At 38.9% G+C, this 20,004-nt stretch overlaps 1 protein-coding gene across 2 annotated transcripts in view; it reads right to left on the reverse strand.

Moving 5' to 3' along the window:
* Nucleotides 1-7,234: 7,234 nt before the first annotated feature.
* Nucleotides 7,235-20,004, reverse strand: part of LOC109037944 (homeobox protein abdominal-A homolog) — a 72,168-nt gene continuing 59,398 nt past the window's right edge. For both annotated transcript variants that reach the window (XM_019052818.2, XM_019052819.2), the window contains one exon: nt 7,235-7,800. In XM_019052818.2, coding sequence (XP_018908363.2) covers nt 7,373-7,800 — 428 coding nt within the window. In that variant the 3' untranslated portion in view covers nt 7,235-7,372. The remainder of the gene's footprint in view (nt 7,801-20,004) is intronic.

Here is a 20,004-nt window from a genome sequence, read left to right on the forward strand (position 1 = left end):
AATGCTTATATCGAACAGGGAGTCCCTCATATAGATTAGAGAGCATCTTTTCTCGAACGAACGAACGTATCTGCATGACTGACTCAAACGATTCAATTTTTTAAAAAAACATACCTAATAAATTGTTGTTCGACATTTTTTTGATTTTTGCATGGGCTCAGAAGATAAAACAGTGACATTTTCAGTTAAAAGTGCCCAAGATTCTACTGGTAAAAATACAATTTGCAAGAGGAAATCTAGCAAAAAAGAAATGTAGTTACGTTCTTTCGTGAGAGCCTATGTGCGCTATCTTAATGTTGATTCAGTGGGAAATCTTTTCGACGGGAAATTTATGAATTTCTTTTGTTATCAAGTGACTTTCATACTGTATGGGTTAAAAATCGTATAGATAATAATGAATATTATGACTCAAAAATATTTCATAGAACAATATTTACCCAAAAATGTATATTTTGGGTGGATTAACAGTCTCTGACATTTGTAGATGGAGGCTTAGGTCCTTTTTTATTGAACACCAATGGACCATAACTTCTATTTTGCAAGGAAGTCTCTTTTTAGCGCATTCTAGGTTATTCTTCTATTGGATTGAAGAAAAGATATTCGAAAAAAGGAATTTTTCATGGCTATCTCAACAGCATGTAGAGAGGAAATTCATACACATATGTCCAAGTGAGGGCTAGTACTAATTTTTAAATGCTTCAATTATGATTAGCAGTGGCGCTAAAATTAAAGAAAATTGAAAAACAAAAACTAGTCATGTTGTACACTGTCAACACCATTTGAATCTAATGTTGATCAATGTAAATTTATTCAATGGAAAAAAGAGTAATGACATTCGACATTCACATAGTACAAAAAAGAAAAACAAAGTAAGGACAGATAGATTTTTACAGTGCAGAAGAATAATCAGTACAGAGGAAACCTATCTAAAAGATACGTATAGCGTCATTTCTCTTTTCACAATGATGCAGGAGGAGTATGACAATGAATAATAGACTTTATACAAGTTAAATCTTAAAAATATTTTCATAATTTCTTTTAAATTAATGCTACATACGTATAAAATTTTTGGGAGGACCTAATTTCCTATCAGTAGAAATATTTTGCAAGGATCCTATATCTGAATGAGTTTTACTAAAATAGCAACGTAGTTTTGAAACTAAGGTTGGGATCCAACTCCTTAATAAACTAGCAAGCAGAAACAGAAGCTACAAGAAAGTAAAATTAAAGTTCAAATGCAAAATATCTGTGAAAAATTAAACAAAAAAAAAATATAAACACTGACTGAATGTAAAGCACGCACCGACATTTCATTGAATGATCGGAGATAAAATTATTTCCCCACATCTGTCTATGAAACAAATAGAGTAGTATAGAATCATGCCGGGAAATTCTTGTTTAAAAAAGTAGCTCTGTTCTGGCAAAAAATGGCAAATAAAATATTTACTGAAGATAATCAAATTATGCTTTTGGCTTGAACTGTGAAAGTGCGAACATATATTTTGAAAGGTAACTCGTGAAAGAAAAACAACAAGATTGGGATGGTTGTATCTTGCAGATTGTTAAACTATCAGTTTACTAATTTGACGGAGTAATGGATTATCAATTTGAAATACACTTTGGAAAAGAAAAGAAAGAGAAAACTAGCACGCTATCTCTACTTGCAATTTTTTGACATCATAAGTTAAAATTGTATTTGACTCGTTTCTAAGGGACTGATGTGTGATGACTTGCAGTTTAGTTAAATCAAGTATTGTCTGAAATAGTTACATCTGTTAAATTCGAAAAATCTGGACTTCAAATTTTAAAGGCTACATAAAAACGATGCTTCTTGCACAGAACCAAATCATACAATTCGCACAAAAATGAAACATCTGACAATTACAAATTCTTATCACAACTATTGCACAGTTGTTCCTATTTGTACACGAATATACATAGAAATCTTTAATTACTTCGTTTTCCTCCAATTATTATTTAACATATATTTGAAGAGACTATGTGAATCTTTAAAAAATCACATCTACCTCTTTTTACAAATCAGATGTCCATTTATTTATTTATCAGTCAATGAATTGACTGACACGGTAATATTGTAACTTAGAGGGTTTAAAAATCATTCACACGAAAAGATTGAAGATTTGTGTTTCATTAAGAATACTGCAGTTTCAAATCTGCCTGAGGATTGCGAGAGGAAGAAAAGAAATGCATTTCTTTCGCTTTGTGGCAAGGGAGATAAGGCAAAATGCATAGGTTGTTTACACAACACTGAAACGCCGATATCAGCCGCGCATTATTATGAGTAATTATGTAAAAAAAAATCGTTGCAAATACACACCAGCAGACGGGTTATTAAAGAATACCAATTCATGCGAACGAGGATCGAGTCTGAATGGAGACAGCTCAGGGGGTCAGACACTCTTTAGAAACTAATATTTTGAAACCATTTAAGCCCATCTATTTGCGAGATGTCAAGATCATAACAACAAAACACATTAACGGAATACATTTTGAATCTGACACAAATTCAATTCACAAAATGGCAGAGGGGCCAAGTCAGTGAAATGTGCCTAATAGAGATGATTAGGGGTGACAATGAAGGGGTTGATTCGAGGCTTTATTTGAAGACTAATACTTGAGTCAGGGGTAGCAATGCCGTCATAGGCGGATTTTGCCTCCTCTGGTGTCAGAATGTTAGTACTCATATAAGCATAAATTAAGTTTCTTCAAAAGAACACATTTTAACACACTTCATAGACTAAAGGAGGAGTTTAAACTTTTAAAATGTTCCAAAGTAAATACTTGTCTGTCTTACAATGAGAAAAATTGCAGCGTGAAGATTTGAATCTCTTTCTTTTCTTAATCAAAATGTGTCTTTCTATCTACTAGGCAATGTTTTCAAAATTTGAATACCCAATTTTCATCGTTTCATAGATTTAAAACAAGATTTGTATTTATTTCATCATACAATCAGGAAAGAATACTTACATGACAGAAGGGTAGTACCTCCAGTCAAACTTGTTATTTTATTTTAAAGTAAAATTAACTGAAATTATAAGAGACAAATAATACTACCTTCGCACGCTATGGGGTAATTCAATACAAATGATTAATTTTGTGCTTAAAATCGTTTGAGGATCCTATTTAGTGAAATTTTAATGTCAAATAGCACGGCTGGTAGAGTTATCTTACTTTTTCAAAAAGGGTTTTGTTTTATTGTTACGGTTCCACAAAGAAAGTTTGGTCAGCTGATTCCTGCAAAAATTCGGATGAAATTGTACGCGCATGAAAACTGGAAGCACTCCCTGATCTCGTTTTATTAAAAAATAAAAGAAAAAAATGTGTTTCCAAAAATGATCATTTCAGCAGAAATGGGTGTTTATCGTTATTTCCTCTTCTTTTTCAAAAATTCAAATTTGAATCGATCACACTTTAAAACGAGGCAAGGAGGAAGTTATTAGTGCTTCTCTCGTATTGGGAAAAGTGCAAACTAAGATAATTGGTCATGCACTGATAAATAATTTACCTTATTGTGATAAGAAATGTTTCAAATGGGTTCGGTAATGTTTCGGTTTCTTTGCTCCTGAATGAGTTCTCCAAGGAATCAACTGACCTATTTTACTCTCGTGAAAGTACAGACAGAATTTTTTTAAAAAAATTGCTGGTAACGGTCGCGTTAATCTACAAAGTTGCAATTTAGTGCCGCCCGATAACAGTCAAAACTTTAAGTTAGGACGCAAAAATCAGATGAAAAAAAAAATTAATAAAAAAATAATAATGCCGAAAAAATAACAACAACTTAAAGCGAGAACGCTTAAAACATAACAGATTCATATAACTTCAAAATTATACAAAATAATAATAAGTAGCGACGAGGATAATAATAAAAAATACATAAATAAAAAAAAAAAATAAAATTGGAAATTAAAAAAATTGAATTTACAGAATTTCAACCGCAAAATAACTAAAAGCAATATTGCAATTGGAAAAGAACAGAATTATTTACTGAAATTTACACGAGATATTTTACAGAAGTTTTGAACTTTGTGAGGGCAGGCAGAAAGAAATCGATTTAATCTTGAACTTGGAACCAATTCAATTGAGTTTCAAAATCGGAAGAATGATGAAAATTTCAAATTAAGGGATTTTCAAGTATTAGGTAACATACTCAGTGGAAACTGTTGTTACGGTCTGCACAGCAGTGCATTATGCTATGCGAGTGGGACCAATATCTCAACAGCGCGCAGCGAGGTAAATTCAATACACTGCGTTATTTATTGAGAGAAACAAAAAAGAAATAATTGGATGATTTTAAAAAAATTGATGAAAATATACGCCGAGGAAACTGTCTAATGTATGAATGGGGGGGGGGGGGGGGGGGGGGCCAAAACAAAAGAGGTAAGTTACGGAATACTTGAATGTCCTTTCGTCCCCTATGTATCAGTAGTATCATTATTTCAGCAATTGGTTGACAACATTTCTGCAAATCTTACACAAACGAAGAGAGGGAAAGAAAAAAAATTAATGTAATTTGGTAAACACAAAGCGCATTATGTTTTCTAAAGAAAACTACTGGAGAATACGTTTTGAAAAAAGAAAGGAATCTGATTCAAAGTATATAAATAAAGTACTTACAATTTATTCACTAACTTTTACTAAAGAAATACGTATATTATGTTGGCATGAATCACGAAAAATGATCTCGCATAAATTTGCATGGACTTGAGACCCATGCAATATCACATGCAGTTTTCATTTTACTCTCGGCAAAATACTAAGTTAAATTACTCAATAGTACATATCTATAAATAATATGTACAAGATTCTCATAAATTGTTAACATGTTACAGTCTCAATGGCATAAATTCGTTTTTGGCGAAGTATTTCATTCCAAGCGACCACATCTTAACACTTTCTTCTTCAATTAGAAAATTCATGACAAAGCTTTCAGTATCTTTTCAACATTCAAACGCAAAATTGCAGAAAAGACAGAAGTTCCAGCATATGGTGAATTCCCTAATTTTGAATACTGTCAGGATTTATTAAGGACTATATGCAATTGAATTTGAGCCAAACTGGTGAAAGTAGAAAAAATAATAATAGAGAAGTGTCGCGATTGGTGCTTAGAATTTCGAATTTTTAGGGTGAAATAACAACAGAATCTAATTCTCTCAAAAACGCATCCATGCCAATTTGAGATATAATACCAATACGTATAATTTTAAATTACGTTTGTTACTGGTTGTATCGCACCATCAGATTTTTCTATTAGATTCGGCCGGAAACAATGTAGAAAATCAACAGTGTCCGGAGATTTTTTAAACTCATGTGCTTAACACCACATCATTTGACCTCATTATGTTATATTGTTCTCATTTATCCAGAAAACTGAAGAAAAAATGTTTAGAACTCAAGGCAATTTTAGCTTACTCACAGACTTTCAAACCATGCGGATATAAATTGGACGTATTTCTGCTAAACGGAACTAGAGACGTGTAGGAAAGATAAGGTGTGCACGTGGTGAGTTGCATTAGAAATAATGTATAAGTGGGCGTGATTCCTTTCGGGGAAATGGAAAAGCGAGATTTTGCATTCTTTTAAACGGAACTAAGTGCCAACTGTGAGCTAGCTCATGAGCCGTGGGTATGTGCCAACAGCGTTGTGGACAGGGCTCATGAGATAAAGAGCCCCGATTCCGACGTCGCCGATGACGTCACTGGCGCTTTTTAATTCCCATTGATTCTTACAACCCTCAACTTACGAGCACACCCCTTCTTTTCTACCTGTCACTGGTTCCGTTTAGCAGAGATACGCCCAATTGCGGTGACGAAATCTGATGGTAAACGATGACAACAGTAGAATAGAGATCTTCGAAAAATAGGCAATTCTAAAATTACAACCGCATAGTTAAGGAGGAGGGAACGAAAATACAAAATGAAGAAAGTCATAATCAATAAATATAAATACAACTATCAGAAGATACGTACTCGAGGTATAAATATTACACACATTCAAGGGTTAAGCGCGCGACTGTCCCTACCGTTTGCGGAACAATTCGCAAATGGAGAGGGAGTCACTTAACTCCGGGTGATGAGTCTATTTCGCCGGCTCAAAGTTAAATGGTATCGCTGGGCCACGATACTCTCCTTCGTGGTTTGGGCTGCTCTATCTCAGTCTGTGTGGGACCGTTTGGCAATTTTCTTTGATTTCAGAGGTCAAATAAATCAAGCTTTGTTGCTGCTAAAACGACAATGAATCAAGTCTTCTGTACGTTTCAAAAGAACAACATCGATATTGTAATTCGTCGATTTCCCCACGAAAGAACATAAATACATGTCAACATTGCCAGACACCTCCTTATGAACTGCGTTTGAACAGGAGAATTTTGGGCAGTTCTAACTGAAAATTTCACTGATTTTTCTTTAAATATAATTGAAAAATCAGAAACAATTTGGAGAACAATTGCACAGGTACATTCTTGTAAGAAATCTGTTTGCGTCAATTTTGCAACTTCGGAATGGAGTTAAGTTCCTTCGTTCGGGAAACAACGAATTTTTATCATTGAAACTACGAATCTACACGATTTGTCCAAACTTCAAGTATATCCTTTCATCATCAATAAAGACACGTCTCTTTGAAACAAGTACGATGTCATTCACCGAGATTTTGTTATTTTTTGCTGCAAGATTCAACGTAGACATGATTTGGTGACTCAGCCACTGACTTATTCTTTGGATCGAACGTTTATTTCGCTAAATGGGCTCTTTGGCAGTAGAACAATGCTGCGAATCATGAGACCTGAGCATACAACAACGCCACCTAGTCTAGCGGTCCATTCGCGGTGCACTGAAAAAAAAAGTTACGGGCTGTATAGACATACGTTCCGAGCTCAGAGGCCGAAAGTCCCGGGTGCTGGAGCCGTAGCTTCAATTGCTCCGGGTGCTCCGCCCGGAACTTTCGGTCTCTGAGCCTGGAACGTGGACGGTATGTATACAGGGTTATTCAAAAGTCACACACCACTGGCCGTAACTTTATTTCTAATTATGATATTGACCTGCGGTTTAAGACGTTTTTCCTCATATCGAGGGGAAAAGTTTTTCAAAACTTTCCAGTTTTTGATCCCCTCGGGGAGGGGGGGGAGACAACTCAAAAATTTCAAATGGCCACCACCCTCACGGCCACTGGTGCGTGACTTTTGAATAACCCTGTATATAGCCCGTAAGTACGGCCTCCACGGCTGGCTTTTTTTCAGTGAAGGGAGTCAATTTTTGGACTGAGAGGGTTAAACAAAGCCTGAAGCGATCCTCAGTCGGGACGACCCAGGGAACTTTGAGCTTGCGAAAGAGGGTTTCTGACGAAGTTGGATGGGCTATTAGGTGGGCGGAACTTTGGAGACGACGGCTTTGAGCATGTCGGCGGTGGAGTTCTTCTCGATGCCTGAGATCATCTTGTGGTGGTCGAGGATGCCTCCGCTCTGGTGGTGGTTCTGCGTGTGGTTCTGCGAGTGGTGCTGCGAGTCCAGCTTGCTCTGCTGCTCCTGTTTGAGCCGCTCCTTCTCCTCGCGCTCCTTCCGCGCCTGCTCGTTGATCTCCTTGACGGCCCGCATCTCCTTCTTGAGCTTCATCCGCCGGTTCTGGAACCATATCTTTATCTGCCGCTCCGTCAGGCAGAGGGCGTGCGCGATCTCTATTCGTCTCCGCCTCGTCAGGTAGTGGTTGAAGTGGAACTCCTTCTCCAGCTCCAGGGTCTGGAACCGTGTGTACGTCTGCCGCCCGCGTCGTCGGGGACACCCGCTGGGACCTGTCAACAAAAAATAGCACAAAATTAGAAACGCAAAAATTATAACGCATATACGTATAACACATACTTTATTTGGGCGTTTTTCTGCTAAAATTAATCCGAGAAGAGTGGAAGAAGGAGTGTGCTCGTCAGTCGAGGACCATAAGAATGAATGGGAATTACGAACCGCCAGTGACGTCATCGGCGACAACGATCGGCGGATCTGAGTCTTTAGCTCATGACACCTGTCCACTACGCTCTTGTCAAATGCCCACGGCTCATGAGTTAGCTTATTTCAGCGCTTACTTTCGATTTAATGTAAAATCTCACTTTTCCATTTTTCCAGAGGTAATCACGCCCACTTTTACTTTGTTTCTTATGCAGCTTGCACGAGCACCCCATCTTTTCCACTCGTCTATAGTTCCGTTTAGCAGAAAGACGTCCTTTCGATTAAGCTCCTCTTGGGAGGAGACGCCCAGTGAAAAGGTGGCTACACGGAATTGAACAAGAAATCAGGGAATGCCAGCTTCCAGAAAGACTTTGGGCACAGGCAGATCTAAAAAGAGGACGTAGGGGGCGTATGCTCTCCTCGTTCACCCTGAAAAACCCTAAAATGCTCCTGAACGGTACTCTATCCGAACCATATAATCCATGAACTAAATCAACCACAAAAATAAAAAGTGTACCGACGCATGGTAAGATTTTAAGGCAGCATTAGAAAACTTTTCGCGTTGAGGTGTTAACATCATGCCACTGAGCAAAATTGATCAGTGATTTGCTCTTGCGTTGCTTCGAAGTGTGACATTAAGCGGTGAAACCTGCTCATTCTCGCACCTAATTCTTATTCGCCTTTTTTGTGTAGCCCATTAACCTTTTCAGAGGTGAGATTTATTTAGAATCGGCTTCTTTGATAAGGGAAAAAGTCGATCGCGTTAATGAAGGAAAAAAATTGAAATGAGAAAAAAATGTCCTGTCTCCAGTCCGGATGTCGTCATTGTACCAATCGGGCCTTGTTGAATGCGATCGAAGAAAGGTGTTGCAATAAAAAATGAAACGAAAGGCGTGAACTGATTGACATCGATCAGATACTTCGGCTAGTCCTCCGAGCGGACAAGCCAAATGATTCAATAGATTATGAGAATCATAGAAAAAAAACCATGGGCAAAATCATAATGTGTAATTCACGAGCTTTTTCACAAAATACTAGGAGCAGAAATATGAAATTCTTCAGTCATTAGGCTGACGATTTCTCAATACGTTCAGGAGACGGGCTGATCATAAATAGTGATTTTTAATTTTCTTTCTATATAAATAATGACCGGAAAGCACCTGCAATCTGCCGTGCTACGGACGAAAGCTGTATGAACATTCAAGAATTGTCAAATTTCCGCGGATAAAACATGTATTTATGGAGAAAGCTATGCATATGTTTCCTTGAAATTTTCAGACTTTTTAAATTGAATTGCGAACGACACTGTCCGAAAAATTGAAGGAAAAAAGTCACAATTTTTCGAGTAAATTAGTGTTTTAATGAAGAAAATATAGTAGCGCCACCACGCATAACCACCATTAGGCCACCTAGCGTTAAGTCCTTTACGTGACTCCATTATCGAATGTTTAATTTAAAACTTAACCATCCGATAGGAATATCCTGCATGCGATAGGAATATTCTGCTCTCCATTGAAATAATGCCCAATCCGTTTATGAGGAAATCATTTATTCTCTTTCAAGGTGTGTGGGATCGTGCATAATCAAAATCAGTGCAATTTCGCGCAGAGGGACACCCTGTAGAAGGAGACACCTGATAATCCGGCAAAATCCTCCACGCGTGACAAAAAATCACGCCCTGGAATCCGTGAATGAAAGAAACCTGAAAGGAGCGAATAGAGCGACAAAAATAAAAGCCGAAAGGAAGAAAAATGATCGAATCATCGCTGCTAAATCCTGAGCACCAACTAATTTTATTGGCCTATTAAGTTCACTATAGTTCTTTTATTACCGCTTTTATTGTTTCCTCTCTCTCTCGCTCCTTTCCGCGCCGGCTCGCGCTGTCTCTCTCCGCGCGCTGACCCATTTTATTTGCTTTAATGCACTTTATGACCCGGCTTCCTTAGGTTTCGCAGGAGAGCTTCGCGGTTGACACATTTTTAAAGCGAGCGTCTCGTCGTGGCTGAGCGTGGAGAGTTTTATTACCTCGAAATTAGCGATTGCATGTGCGTTGATTTCCCGCAATTTATTTTCGATGAGTGTCATTTATCTCTTCTAATCCCGCGGGAGTTTCAACTTACTCGTGGCGTTTCGCGCTGTTTCGTGACGTTTTTCATGCTTGAGTTAAGAACTAAGCTGAAATTCCCGGGAGGTTTTTTAATGTAATTATCGCAAGCATGTTATTTTTCTAGGTGCTTGATCATTCTAAAGAATGATTGATAACCGTATTACTTAAAACGTTTATTTTACCTTTGCACCATTGCTTGAAACTTGGTTACAAAATCAAAACAAGTCAATTCAGTTATTATACTACATAATATAAAGCAATCATAGTATTGACAAAAGAGGGACTAGACATCAGATTCACTATCAATAAGTCTGCGTGACGAAGAATGGTCAGAGACAGAATAGAATGGAATATGAAGAAGTATACACCGAAGTTAATTTCAGTAGATACCTAAGCCGTGCATTTCACGTATAAGGCTTCGAAAAGAAAAGGTGGAAAGAGGATTTGAAAGCTGATAGAGATGTAAGAGAATCGAAAAGAGGAAAGAAAAAGATACAAAAAGCGAAAGAAAAAATCATCAAAAGAAAAAGCTGTTAAATTATTTTAAACATTTAGTTATAATTTGTATATTTTTGCCAATCTATAAGACCTCCCAGCTTCAACATCCTCTGTAATACCCTGGCGAATTTCAATTTGTCGCTCCTCTGATGTAAGTCGAAGGGCGTATCTCTGTTTCCACTTGAGCTATGTGCTCCGTAAAACTCTATGCTTCCCGGGGCTCTTGCGAAGTAGGGATACGCTCTGACGTCAGAGGAGCGACGAATTGAGAAACTTTTTTTCAAAAAATAGAAAATAGGCAACATTGTAACTGGACCGTTTCTCGACAAAAAATGGGTAAGAACAGGTGAGCCCTTTTGTCAAGTGAGAGGAGAAAGTACGAAGGCCTCGTTGCGGTGGAATGAGATTGTTCACGGAAGGTGGCGGAAATGAAAGGCTTATCCCGTGTCCGGTTGTCTCGTCGACCTTTTTTTCACAATTCAACCTTCCTGTGAATTAAGGCCAAGATGCAATCCGTTAACTCTCTACAACCTTTCCACTCACGAAACCGTTTGTTCTCTTTCATTTTTTTCTTAGGCGTGAGATCACTCTCAAGTCTCAGTTCAAAAAATTTTAGCAGTACGGCACTACGTAAGTAAATACGTTTATGAGATCACGTAATTGGAAACTGGGAAATCAATGGAGGGTTGTTCTGCTGAGATAAGTTAAAAATGGTTATTTCTGCCGAGTCCATAATAATTTACTTCCTATTTCCTATAATATATTAGGGTTATACTACCGAATCACTTGAGTAAAATATGAATATAAAATTTATTCGAACAGTATGGACATTATGCGTATTCACGCAATATCAATTTCGTCTAAAAACAACCGCAAATGCGATAAATATTGACATAAATATACTGGAACTTCAAAACACGTTCAGACAATTTTCATTAAGAGTTACGGTCAAAACAAACTAAACCAACTATTTCGCTCATTTTATCGAAAAAAAGAAGGAAAAGGGAAAAAATCGGTTCGGGAGTGAGATACTATTTGCATTTATGCAGAAACGCCATATGAACCTTTAGATATTGCCAAGTTTCCACGATAAAATATTAATTTTGGAGGAAAGTTCGCATATATTTCTTTGAAATTCTCAGATATTTCAGATTAAATTGCGAAAAAAATTCTCTGAAAAATTAGACAAAAATATTCAGAACTTTCCTGGTAAATTCGTTCTTTATCGAAAGAAACATGGCAACGTCTCAAGGCTCATACGACGTTCTTCCTTAGCACGGCAGTAAACGTTGGTAAGGTTTATAACGCCGTCTTGGCGACATTCAAGCGACTGATATTTCCAAAACTCGACGATTCTCGAGCCGATAATCGCTGCCGATTCAACCTACCCTTTCGACGAAGCCGCGAGTCAACCCCTTCCGAAGTTGGGCTAATGTTCCTCGGGAGAGATTTTATTCTTAGACCCGGAGGGAGGATGAGGGGGAGGAATAATTACACACGCGGAGAGAGGGCCGGCCAGAGAGGAGCGATCAATTCGAAAGCGGATACCACTCAAACATGGTTGCTGGGGTGTCCGGTTCCCATGGCAACGGACCACGTTGGAGCGCACGCATGCCACGGCCCGCGTCCCGCGCTGAGGGAGCACGCGTCCTATTGGCTCCTTGGTCCGACCTGAAAGTTTTCGGCCGGTCGCGAGCTAATGCGGGTTTCGAGCTTTTAAGCCGGATTTGACGCACTAATGGTCTAGAAAAGAAAAAGGATCACGTAAGCTCTGTGGTTGATTCATCTTACTTTACTTCATTGTTTTTTACCGCCACACTTCTTGGGTATTTTCTCTTCCTTTTTTTGCGTTTTTTCAAATTTTCTACAGCTAATCAGATCCTTTGAATTTTTTACCCCCTTTCTTACGAGCATTTTTTTTTTTTTTTTTTGATCGTGATGACTTATCAATAGGTTTTGCGGCTATAAAACTATTGCAACATTCGTTGATGTTGATGGAACGGTAATGGTAACTCCATTATGTTTTACCACTACACTTTTTAGGTAATACCTCCTTCTTTTTTTGAATTCTCTGGGGTAAACTTAATCACGTCCTTTGAATTTTTTCCCCCTTTCTTTTGAACGTTTAAGAGCTTTTTACCATTATCGCAATGATTTTTACAGTAGGTTTCGTGGCTAAAAAACTATGGCAACATGAATTTAAGAAAGGGTTACTGACTCTAAAAGAGCCAACTTTGTGGCAAAAAGTAAGGCTCAGGATGATGTAAAAGCTCTAGAATTTTGGGCAATTTCAAAATGTGGACAATATTAGAGCCCTCCATCTTTCATATCGAAAAGTAACAGTAACAACCTTGGAGTTGGGTTTTTTTGCAGGCACTTTTCTTTTATTAATTTTTTTTTTTTTTTTTTTGCTTTTGGTGTGTTTTTTTTTAAAAAAAAAAATCTTTGCTGTGCAATATTGTCGCAAAGTACGGGCTGTAATCCAAAAAAGGAGAAAACCAGTAAAACAATCTAAAATAATAGTCGGCACGACATGATTGCTTACATTGTGAGCCTTAAAAGACAGAGTAGCGCTACAAACCATAAAGATGCATCCCAGGGCAACAAATACGCACACCTAAGTAAGCTCGCAGTCACGGATATAATTAGCAATCCCATAATTCTTCTCCGCGCATTAATTATTACCGAGGTGCCACATCCATTAGAAACAACGCCGCCGTTTCTTGAGGAAATAATCAAATTTCCCTATAGAACGATGTAAAATAAATAGATTTTACTGTGCAAGTTGCAACAGCGGCTATAGGAGTGGTCGTTCATCTTTGGCGCTAGTCTTAAGAGTTAAGTTACGCGGTACAAATGAGTTGAAATATTTGAAAGATCAATGGGAAATAAGTAACGTGAGCATGGAAAGAACAAGAAACACGCTCAAAAGAGAAGAAGGAGAAGAAGAGGGATTTTGTGGCTCTTTCGCCGGGACGGAAAGATGCGCGATCGGATCTAAAATAGACTCGAACTCCATGCTCGAAAACCAATGTTGTCTATACACATTACCCTCCAGAATTTAAATCGTAAATTATAATTTTTTTTTGCGGCTGGCATGCATGAATAAATCACCTCTAAATTTGGGGTGATTCATTACCTATTAAAAAGACTTAAACGCATGGTTAGAAAGCATGTGTTGTGCGTAACACAGGAGGAAAAGGCGTGATACAATTATGTCAAACTTCCTGTGCGATCCAGTAAGTATCTGCATAGGGAAATAAAAAGTGCACATGCTGTCTCTAAAAGTAAACAGAGACTGCAGTCTCTTAACTCGATTAGATACAAATTTTCCGGGATGTCTTTGAATATTTATCTTCCAATTTTTCAGAAAATTCCATTCGCAATTTAATTTAAATTATCTAAACATTTCGAGGGACAACTCATATCCATCCTCAAAAATTCATTTGTTATCACTGGAAATGTGGCAACGTTTGGATGTTCATACGGCGTTTTTTCTCAGCACGGCAGCTTAGATAATCTCGTTTTCACTACCGTAGTTATTTTTACTTTACTCACTACTATACGTTATACCGTTCGAGAAAGTTGTCGCTGGGATAACCGGACATATAATTTGAAATTACACATTTCAAATTTTCAAAATGACACAGCTAAAAGTGTGTACAGTTTTAATCAAGACCCAATGTCTTCCCAGAAAAAATTCCCCACTCGCTCGTACGCACGCGTGCTGTGCATCAAGGTAATATCGTAGCGCGAAACAGGCCCCATTGGCAAAGGCCATTAAGCAAGAACAGCGTAACCGCATTCGATCCTCCTATGAAGATACGTGATTGTTGCATAGGACGACGATATCCGAGTTTCTTCCGTTTTTATTGCCTCTCCCTGGTGATTTTACTCGATTGCAAAATGCAGCAGTCAATGTTAACATCTCATTTTTAGCCTTTCCAATTTACCGGTCGATGAGGCCAGCTCATGAGTATCCCGGGTTCCCACCGCGACATATTCATTTGGAGACCGTTTCGTGGTCACCATTTAGATTACGCTGCTGACTCATTGCATTACTTGGACGTATCTCTATCCAACGGAACTACGTGCATTAAGACATGAGCCCTGAGACCCATAAAAATACACGCATAACAGGGCTCACGTCATGATGCACATAGTTCCGTTTGATAGAAATACGTCCACTTCTCATTAGAGGTCTATATTTGCAGCCTTTTTCCATTTGCGGGAGCGAAATTGATTGGAAATGGAATCCAACGTTTGCCAAACGGCTAAATGGTTCTGCGTGGAGGCAGCGTCTCTATAAGGAGTCGCATGCATGTAAATGTTAGCAGATGAAGAATATTGATATCAACTTCGTCTACAATGACAGTTTGATGCGTTTAATATGCATCGAAACTATTAAATCATCCATTTGTCGACGTTTCATGTTCTTTGCGATGCAATCTACTATGTCACCAGAATCTCATTAACGGTTGTTTCTGAGGAAAACCAACGCGAAATTTACCCATAATCTTCGCTGTGAGGTAAATGAGAATCAGTACGATCTGCTGATATCTCGGTAGCTACTGCAGGTTTGCAAAATGTATTTATATGAGTGATTGAGATAATTTTATTGCATCCATTCAAATTCTGTGCCATGAAGCTTTAGGTTTTGAACATCTGCAAATAAGGGCCGATTGAACTGAACATAAATAACGAAAAAAAAATTCAGAAAAAAAAAATAAAAAATTCGTGTCCCGTTGGCCACGCTAAAATTCCAATCAAAGTTCTTTCCGGGTTAACACGATCATTTTTACATTTTGTGGAGAAAAATGGAAGCATAATGTTCTTTATTACAAGAGATGCATAAAAAAGTAAATTTTTACGTACAATGGAAAAAAAACACATTGGATCTAGAGTCCAGACTCTTAAAAACATCGACAAGAAAAAGTACTCTTGTACCAATCAGAATCTAGCTTAAATTAAGAACCAAGCCTCTTAATTTAATCGGATTTCGTTTTGATTCAAGCAAAAATCCGATTGAATCAAGAGTCTTTTTTCTTGTCAATGTTTTCAAGAGTCTGGACTCTAGATCCAATGTGTTTTTTTTCCAGTGATAACATGTTAATAGTATGGAGGAAATTGGGGGGGAAGGGGGCCATCAATAGCCAAAGCTAAAAGTGAATAACATATACCTAAAGTATTCTAACTCAATAACTATAGTTCCGCCGATGAAATGACCCGAATTATGTGATAAAGGTCCTAAAAAAGGTTTTCCAAGTATCACAAAAACCATTCGTAAATAGGAGCTAAAAGTAAATAAACCGAACACAGTATGTCTTCGTTGGGAACGGAATAACTCTCAAAACAAACTGCAATCCTCTTTTAAGACCCTTCGCTCGAAACCGATGTTATTGAGGTTTCATACCGAAAACATGCCCGTAGCGCGCGCAGAAATGAAGCTATTATTCTACTTCAATGTATGCGTATAGTACCCATTCTCTCTACTTTCCTACCATCAGTTCGATTTTGTTACCACTCACGGGTCATAATTGCTCGTAAAGGCTGTGTTCAGGCGGTAGAAGAAAGATTTCTCGAGGTTGTTAGAGACTTGCGCCTGATTTTTTCATCCTGGCTTCGTTTCCGAGCGCAAGTGGATAATTAAGCCAGTCTTGCAGCCACTTGCAGACGGCGAGATGATGAACCAAAAAACGGGAAAGGCAAGCGCAACAGCCGAGAAAAGCAAGTGTCTCTCGGTTCAACTAAGTAACTCCTCTCCCTGCATCCTGAAAGGCTGCTCCAGCATCGCCTGTAATTACTGTCCTATTCCCCGCCCATTAAATTATATATCCATGTATGCATGTTTATTTTTTTTTATTCCTCAACTCCTCCACCGTCCGCTCCGCGGCCGGCCGAAATCCCATAAAACAAGATAATGGTCGATCCTGGAGTGTTTCGAGTCGTAAAAGCGACCAGAACGTTTAATTTTCCTGTCCATTGGACGGTTTTTTATACGGGCCGAGATGAACGATTCCGAGCCCCTCCGGATTCCTCGGGATTTTTCATTTTTTTTTTTCTTTCTCGTTTTCTGCTCGGGTTTGCGCGGCGGGGAAAATCGTTGCGGCGTGGCGCTGAGCGGCCCCGGCCCCTGGGGAAACGGGCAATTACGGCCGTTCGACGATCATCGTCGTAATTGTTGCCGGGGCAACGAGGACGGAGGAAATTAGACTCGGCCGGCAATAAGAGGGTCGTTAAAACGAGGAATAAAAGATGAAAAAGAAGTTCTAGCCACTCGGAATCTTTGCGCGACGATGAGAGTGCTGCTCCTCCGTAGGATTCGATGATGCTCCGACGACGCGGCCGCGTCCAGACTCCCCGAGAAAGTTTATTGCGTCGATCAATTTGGAGACATATTACGGGGAATCGACGATTTATCGTTTCGGAAAATGTTTGGGGAAAATGCAGCCGGAATATTAGGACTCATGCGTAGTGAGTCTTATGGAAAAGTATATGTACACTGGAAAAAAAGCACATTGGATCTAGAGTCCAGACTCTTGAAAACATTGACAAAAAAAAGGACTCTTGATTCAATCACATTTAAGCTTAAATCAAAAGGAAATTCGCTCAAATTAAGAGGCTTGGTTCTTAATTTAAGCTTAAATCTGATTGAATCATGAGTATTTTTTCTTGTCGATGTTTTTGAGAGTCTGGACTCTAGATCCAATGTGTTTTTTTTTCCAGTGTATGAAGACGAATGGATCGCATTTAGCAAAAAGAAACCAGTGCGATGACGATGTTGTAAAAATGTTGCGTCTCCATTATTATCTAAAAGATCTCCCAGAATAGCAAATAGTTCTGGCTTCCCACCAACAATTGTTAATTTTAACGAGAAATAATGGTGTAAATTGACGTAATGTACATCTATTAAGTATTTTTAAAAGAAAAGGAGAATTTGCACGATTTTGAAAACACTGTAATCACGCTGGTTCCTTTTTGATAAATGCGATCCGAATAAGGGTCAAGTGAAAGCGAGATAGATAGGTTCCCTTCGTAAATCAGAGGTCACCAAAGGATCTATGTAAGAAAAATATTGCTTCTCTCTGCTTTTCTCAGGTTGTTCCACCAATTTCAGACTTTTAATAGAGCCTTGGGTGGGGCCCAATAGAGACAAATCTTACCTAGATTTTTCCTTATTCTCAAGGGAGAAAGGGATATTGGACAGAAAACATTTCAAATTCCTAACAGATGATGGCTCATTTAGAATTTTTTTAAGCCTTTAAAAACAAAAATTGATTATCATCACCTCCACAACTTTGGCACCCCTTTGTTCATTTGAAATGAGCCGTAAAACACCATGAAAGCTTAAAACTGGTAGCCCAATCAGAAAGTGGCAAAAGTTAGAGTCCTCATTTATCGGATTTAGGTTTGGGTCGCGTAGCAGTCAGGGCCCCATGGTATTTTCCAGTTTTCTCGCAAATCCAGCAGAATCCTTATTTCATTCACATTTGGCCGTAAAAACACCACGGAAGCTTAAAACTAGTAGCCCAATCAGAAAGCGGCGACTGATAGAGTCCTCATCTATCAGATCGGGGTTCAGGCCGCGTAGCAGCCAGGGCCCCTTAGTATTTTCCATTTTTCTCGCAGATCTAGGAGAATCCTGGGAAAATTACGCTACGCCTCGATTTTTTCATGGAGCCTGGATGACCCTTTATGGCTCGGTCGAGGAAACAAGCGGACGATAAAACCAATTGTTGCGCTCATTGAATGTCAGCTTAGCTGGTAATTTTATGGGCGTCATAAACGACAGTTTTGATGTCTAATTAAACGAGCGACGCATTCTGAGAGTGTGAAATAATTGTCGCGTTTATGACCTTGTCGGGGGCCTATTCGTAATCAGCGAACAGTGCGCGGACCCGGCCAATTGTGCATTCGAGGCATGGTCGCTAGATGGCGCTGAGCGTCATTGGCTCGAGTGCATATTGCATGCCTACCAGGATTGCCGATTCCGACTCCATGCCCAAGAGCGTGCATCCTTTGGAATGTAACGAGAAGACGAGGATTTTAGAACAATGAAAATACGATAATACGTTATGAGAGCGGTGCATCCTAAGAGAAAGGAATCTGGCTTTTTCGGTAATGTGGGAAATAGAACACGAAATATACGTGGTTAAAACCTAATCGTGCAATAAACATTTATTGCTTAGTTTCCTGGTGGTCTACATCGACCAGATTTTTGGGTTGAAAATTTGCAACCTCGCTAAAGATCAGCGCGAACCGTCAGGATCAAACCTGGATCGGATTGGGAGAGATGGATGCCATCGAGCGGATCGAGTCAATCTACAGGGGAAATTTTAAAACATAAAAAAAAAAATAAACGGTAATGTTATACGATATTTGAAACTATACAATAATTCGTCACCTCCCGGCCAAAGTATCACAAGCGCCATGCGACGATTAAAAATTTCCGCCACCATTTCATTCTTTTCAGAGAAATTTTTGGTTGGATCTCTTTGAAATTTTCACCGATTTCTATCAGCAGCACAAAAAAAATCAGTGAAATTTTCGGACAGCTTCAACCAACAAATTCTCCGTAAAAAAATCAAAAGGCGGCGGAAATTTTGAAAAGTGGTATGGCACTTAAGATACTTTGGCCGGAAAGTGACGAATTGTTCCTCTGATCACATCCCCACCGCAACGATCCTGTAAGGTATAAAATAATTTCCCACTCTGATTAATGTCTCGTTAAAAGGTCACTGTTTTTGTTTTAAAAGGGCAAACTGGCAAAGCAGCTCGGCTTCATTGTCTACGCGGGTGGCAGTGCAGACGATGGACGGCGAACTGGGCGTTGCATGTTGCATCATCGGGTTTCCTGATCCTTCCTTGCACATGCGCACTTTTATCTCTCTCGCCATCGTACTGTATTCATATTCGCACGCGCGCCAAGCGATTGCGATTGCTAAACAATCCATATGACATCCTGAGGGACAACAGGATTTGCCACAGCTGCGCCTGAATAACGAGCGCGCAATAATGGATTGGGTGCGAGATGGTGTGATGGAATTGATGAAGTACTATTTGGCGGATAAGTAGGGCAAAATTAATGAGCAGCGCAGACTTAAACGCTAAATTTTATCCAAAAGCTTCATTTGATGGGTCCATTTCCACAGCCTCCTTCCCACTTTTGATTTTGCTAAAACCATGCAAATAAGTCAAAATTTGGTGTCATATTTTTCTGCAAAATTAGAATAATAAAATGGGGAACGGGCTGTAGAAACGGCATCGCTCCCCCCCCCCTCCCCCCACTTTTGACTTTGAGAAATCTGATTCGTTCCTGGTGACCATGAGAAAAGTCCCTGTTCTACAGCTATGCACATGTACTTTGTGCATCTCTTTTGATATTTCAAGAGTTGAACTCACAGACAAAAAGAGAGCCCTCCTCTTAGCTTTCGAAGACTTAAAACTACCA

Source organism: Bemisia tabaci, chromosome 8 (assembly GCF_918797505.1).
Source record: "Bemisia tabaci chromosome 8, PGI_BMITA_v3".
NCBI lineage: Eukaryota > Metazoa > Arthropoda > Insecta > Hemiptera > Aleyrodidae > Bemisia > Bemisia tabaci.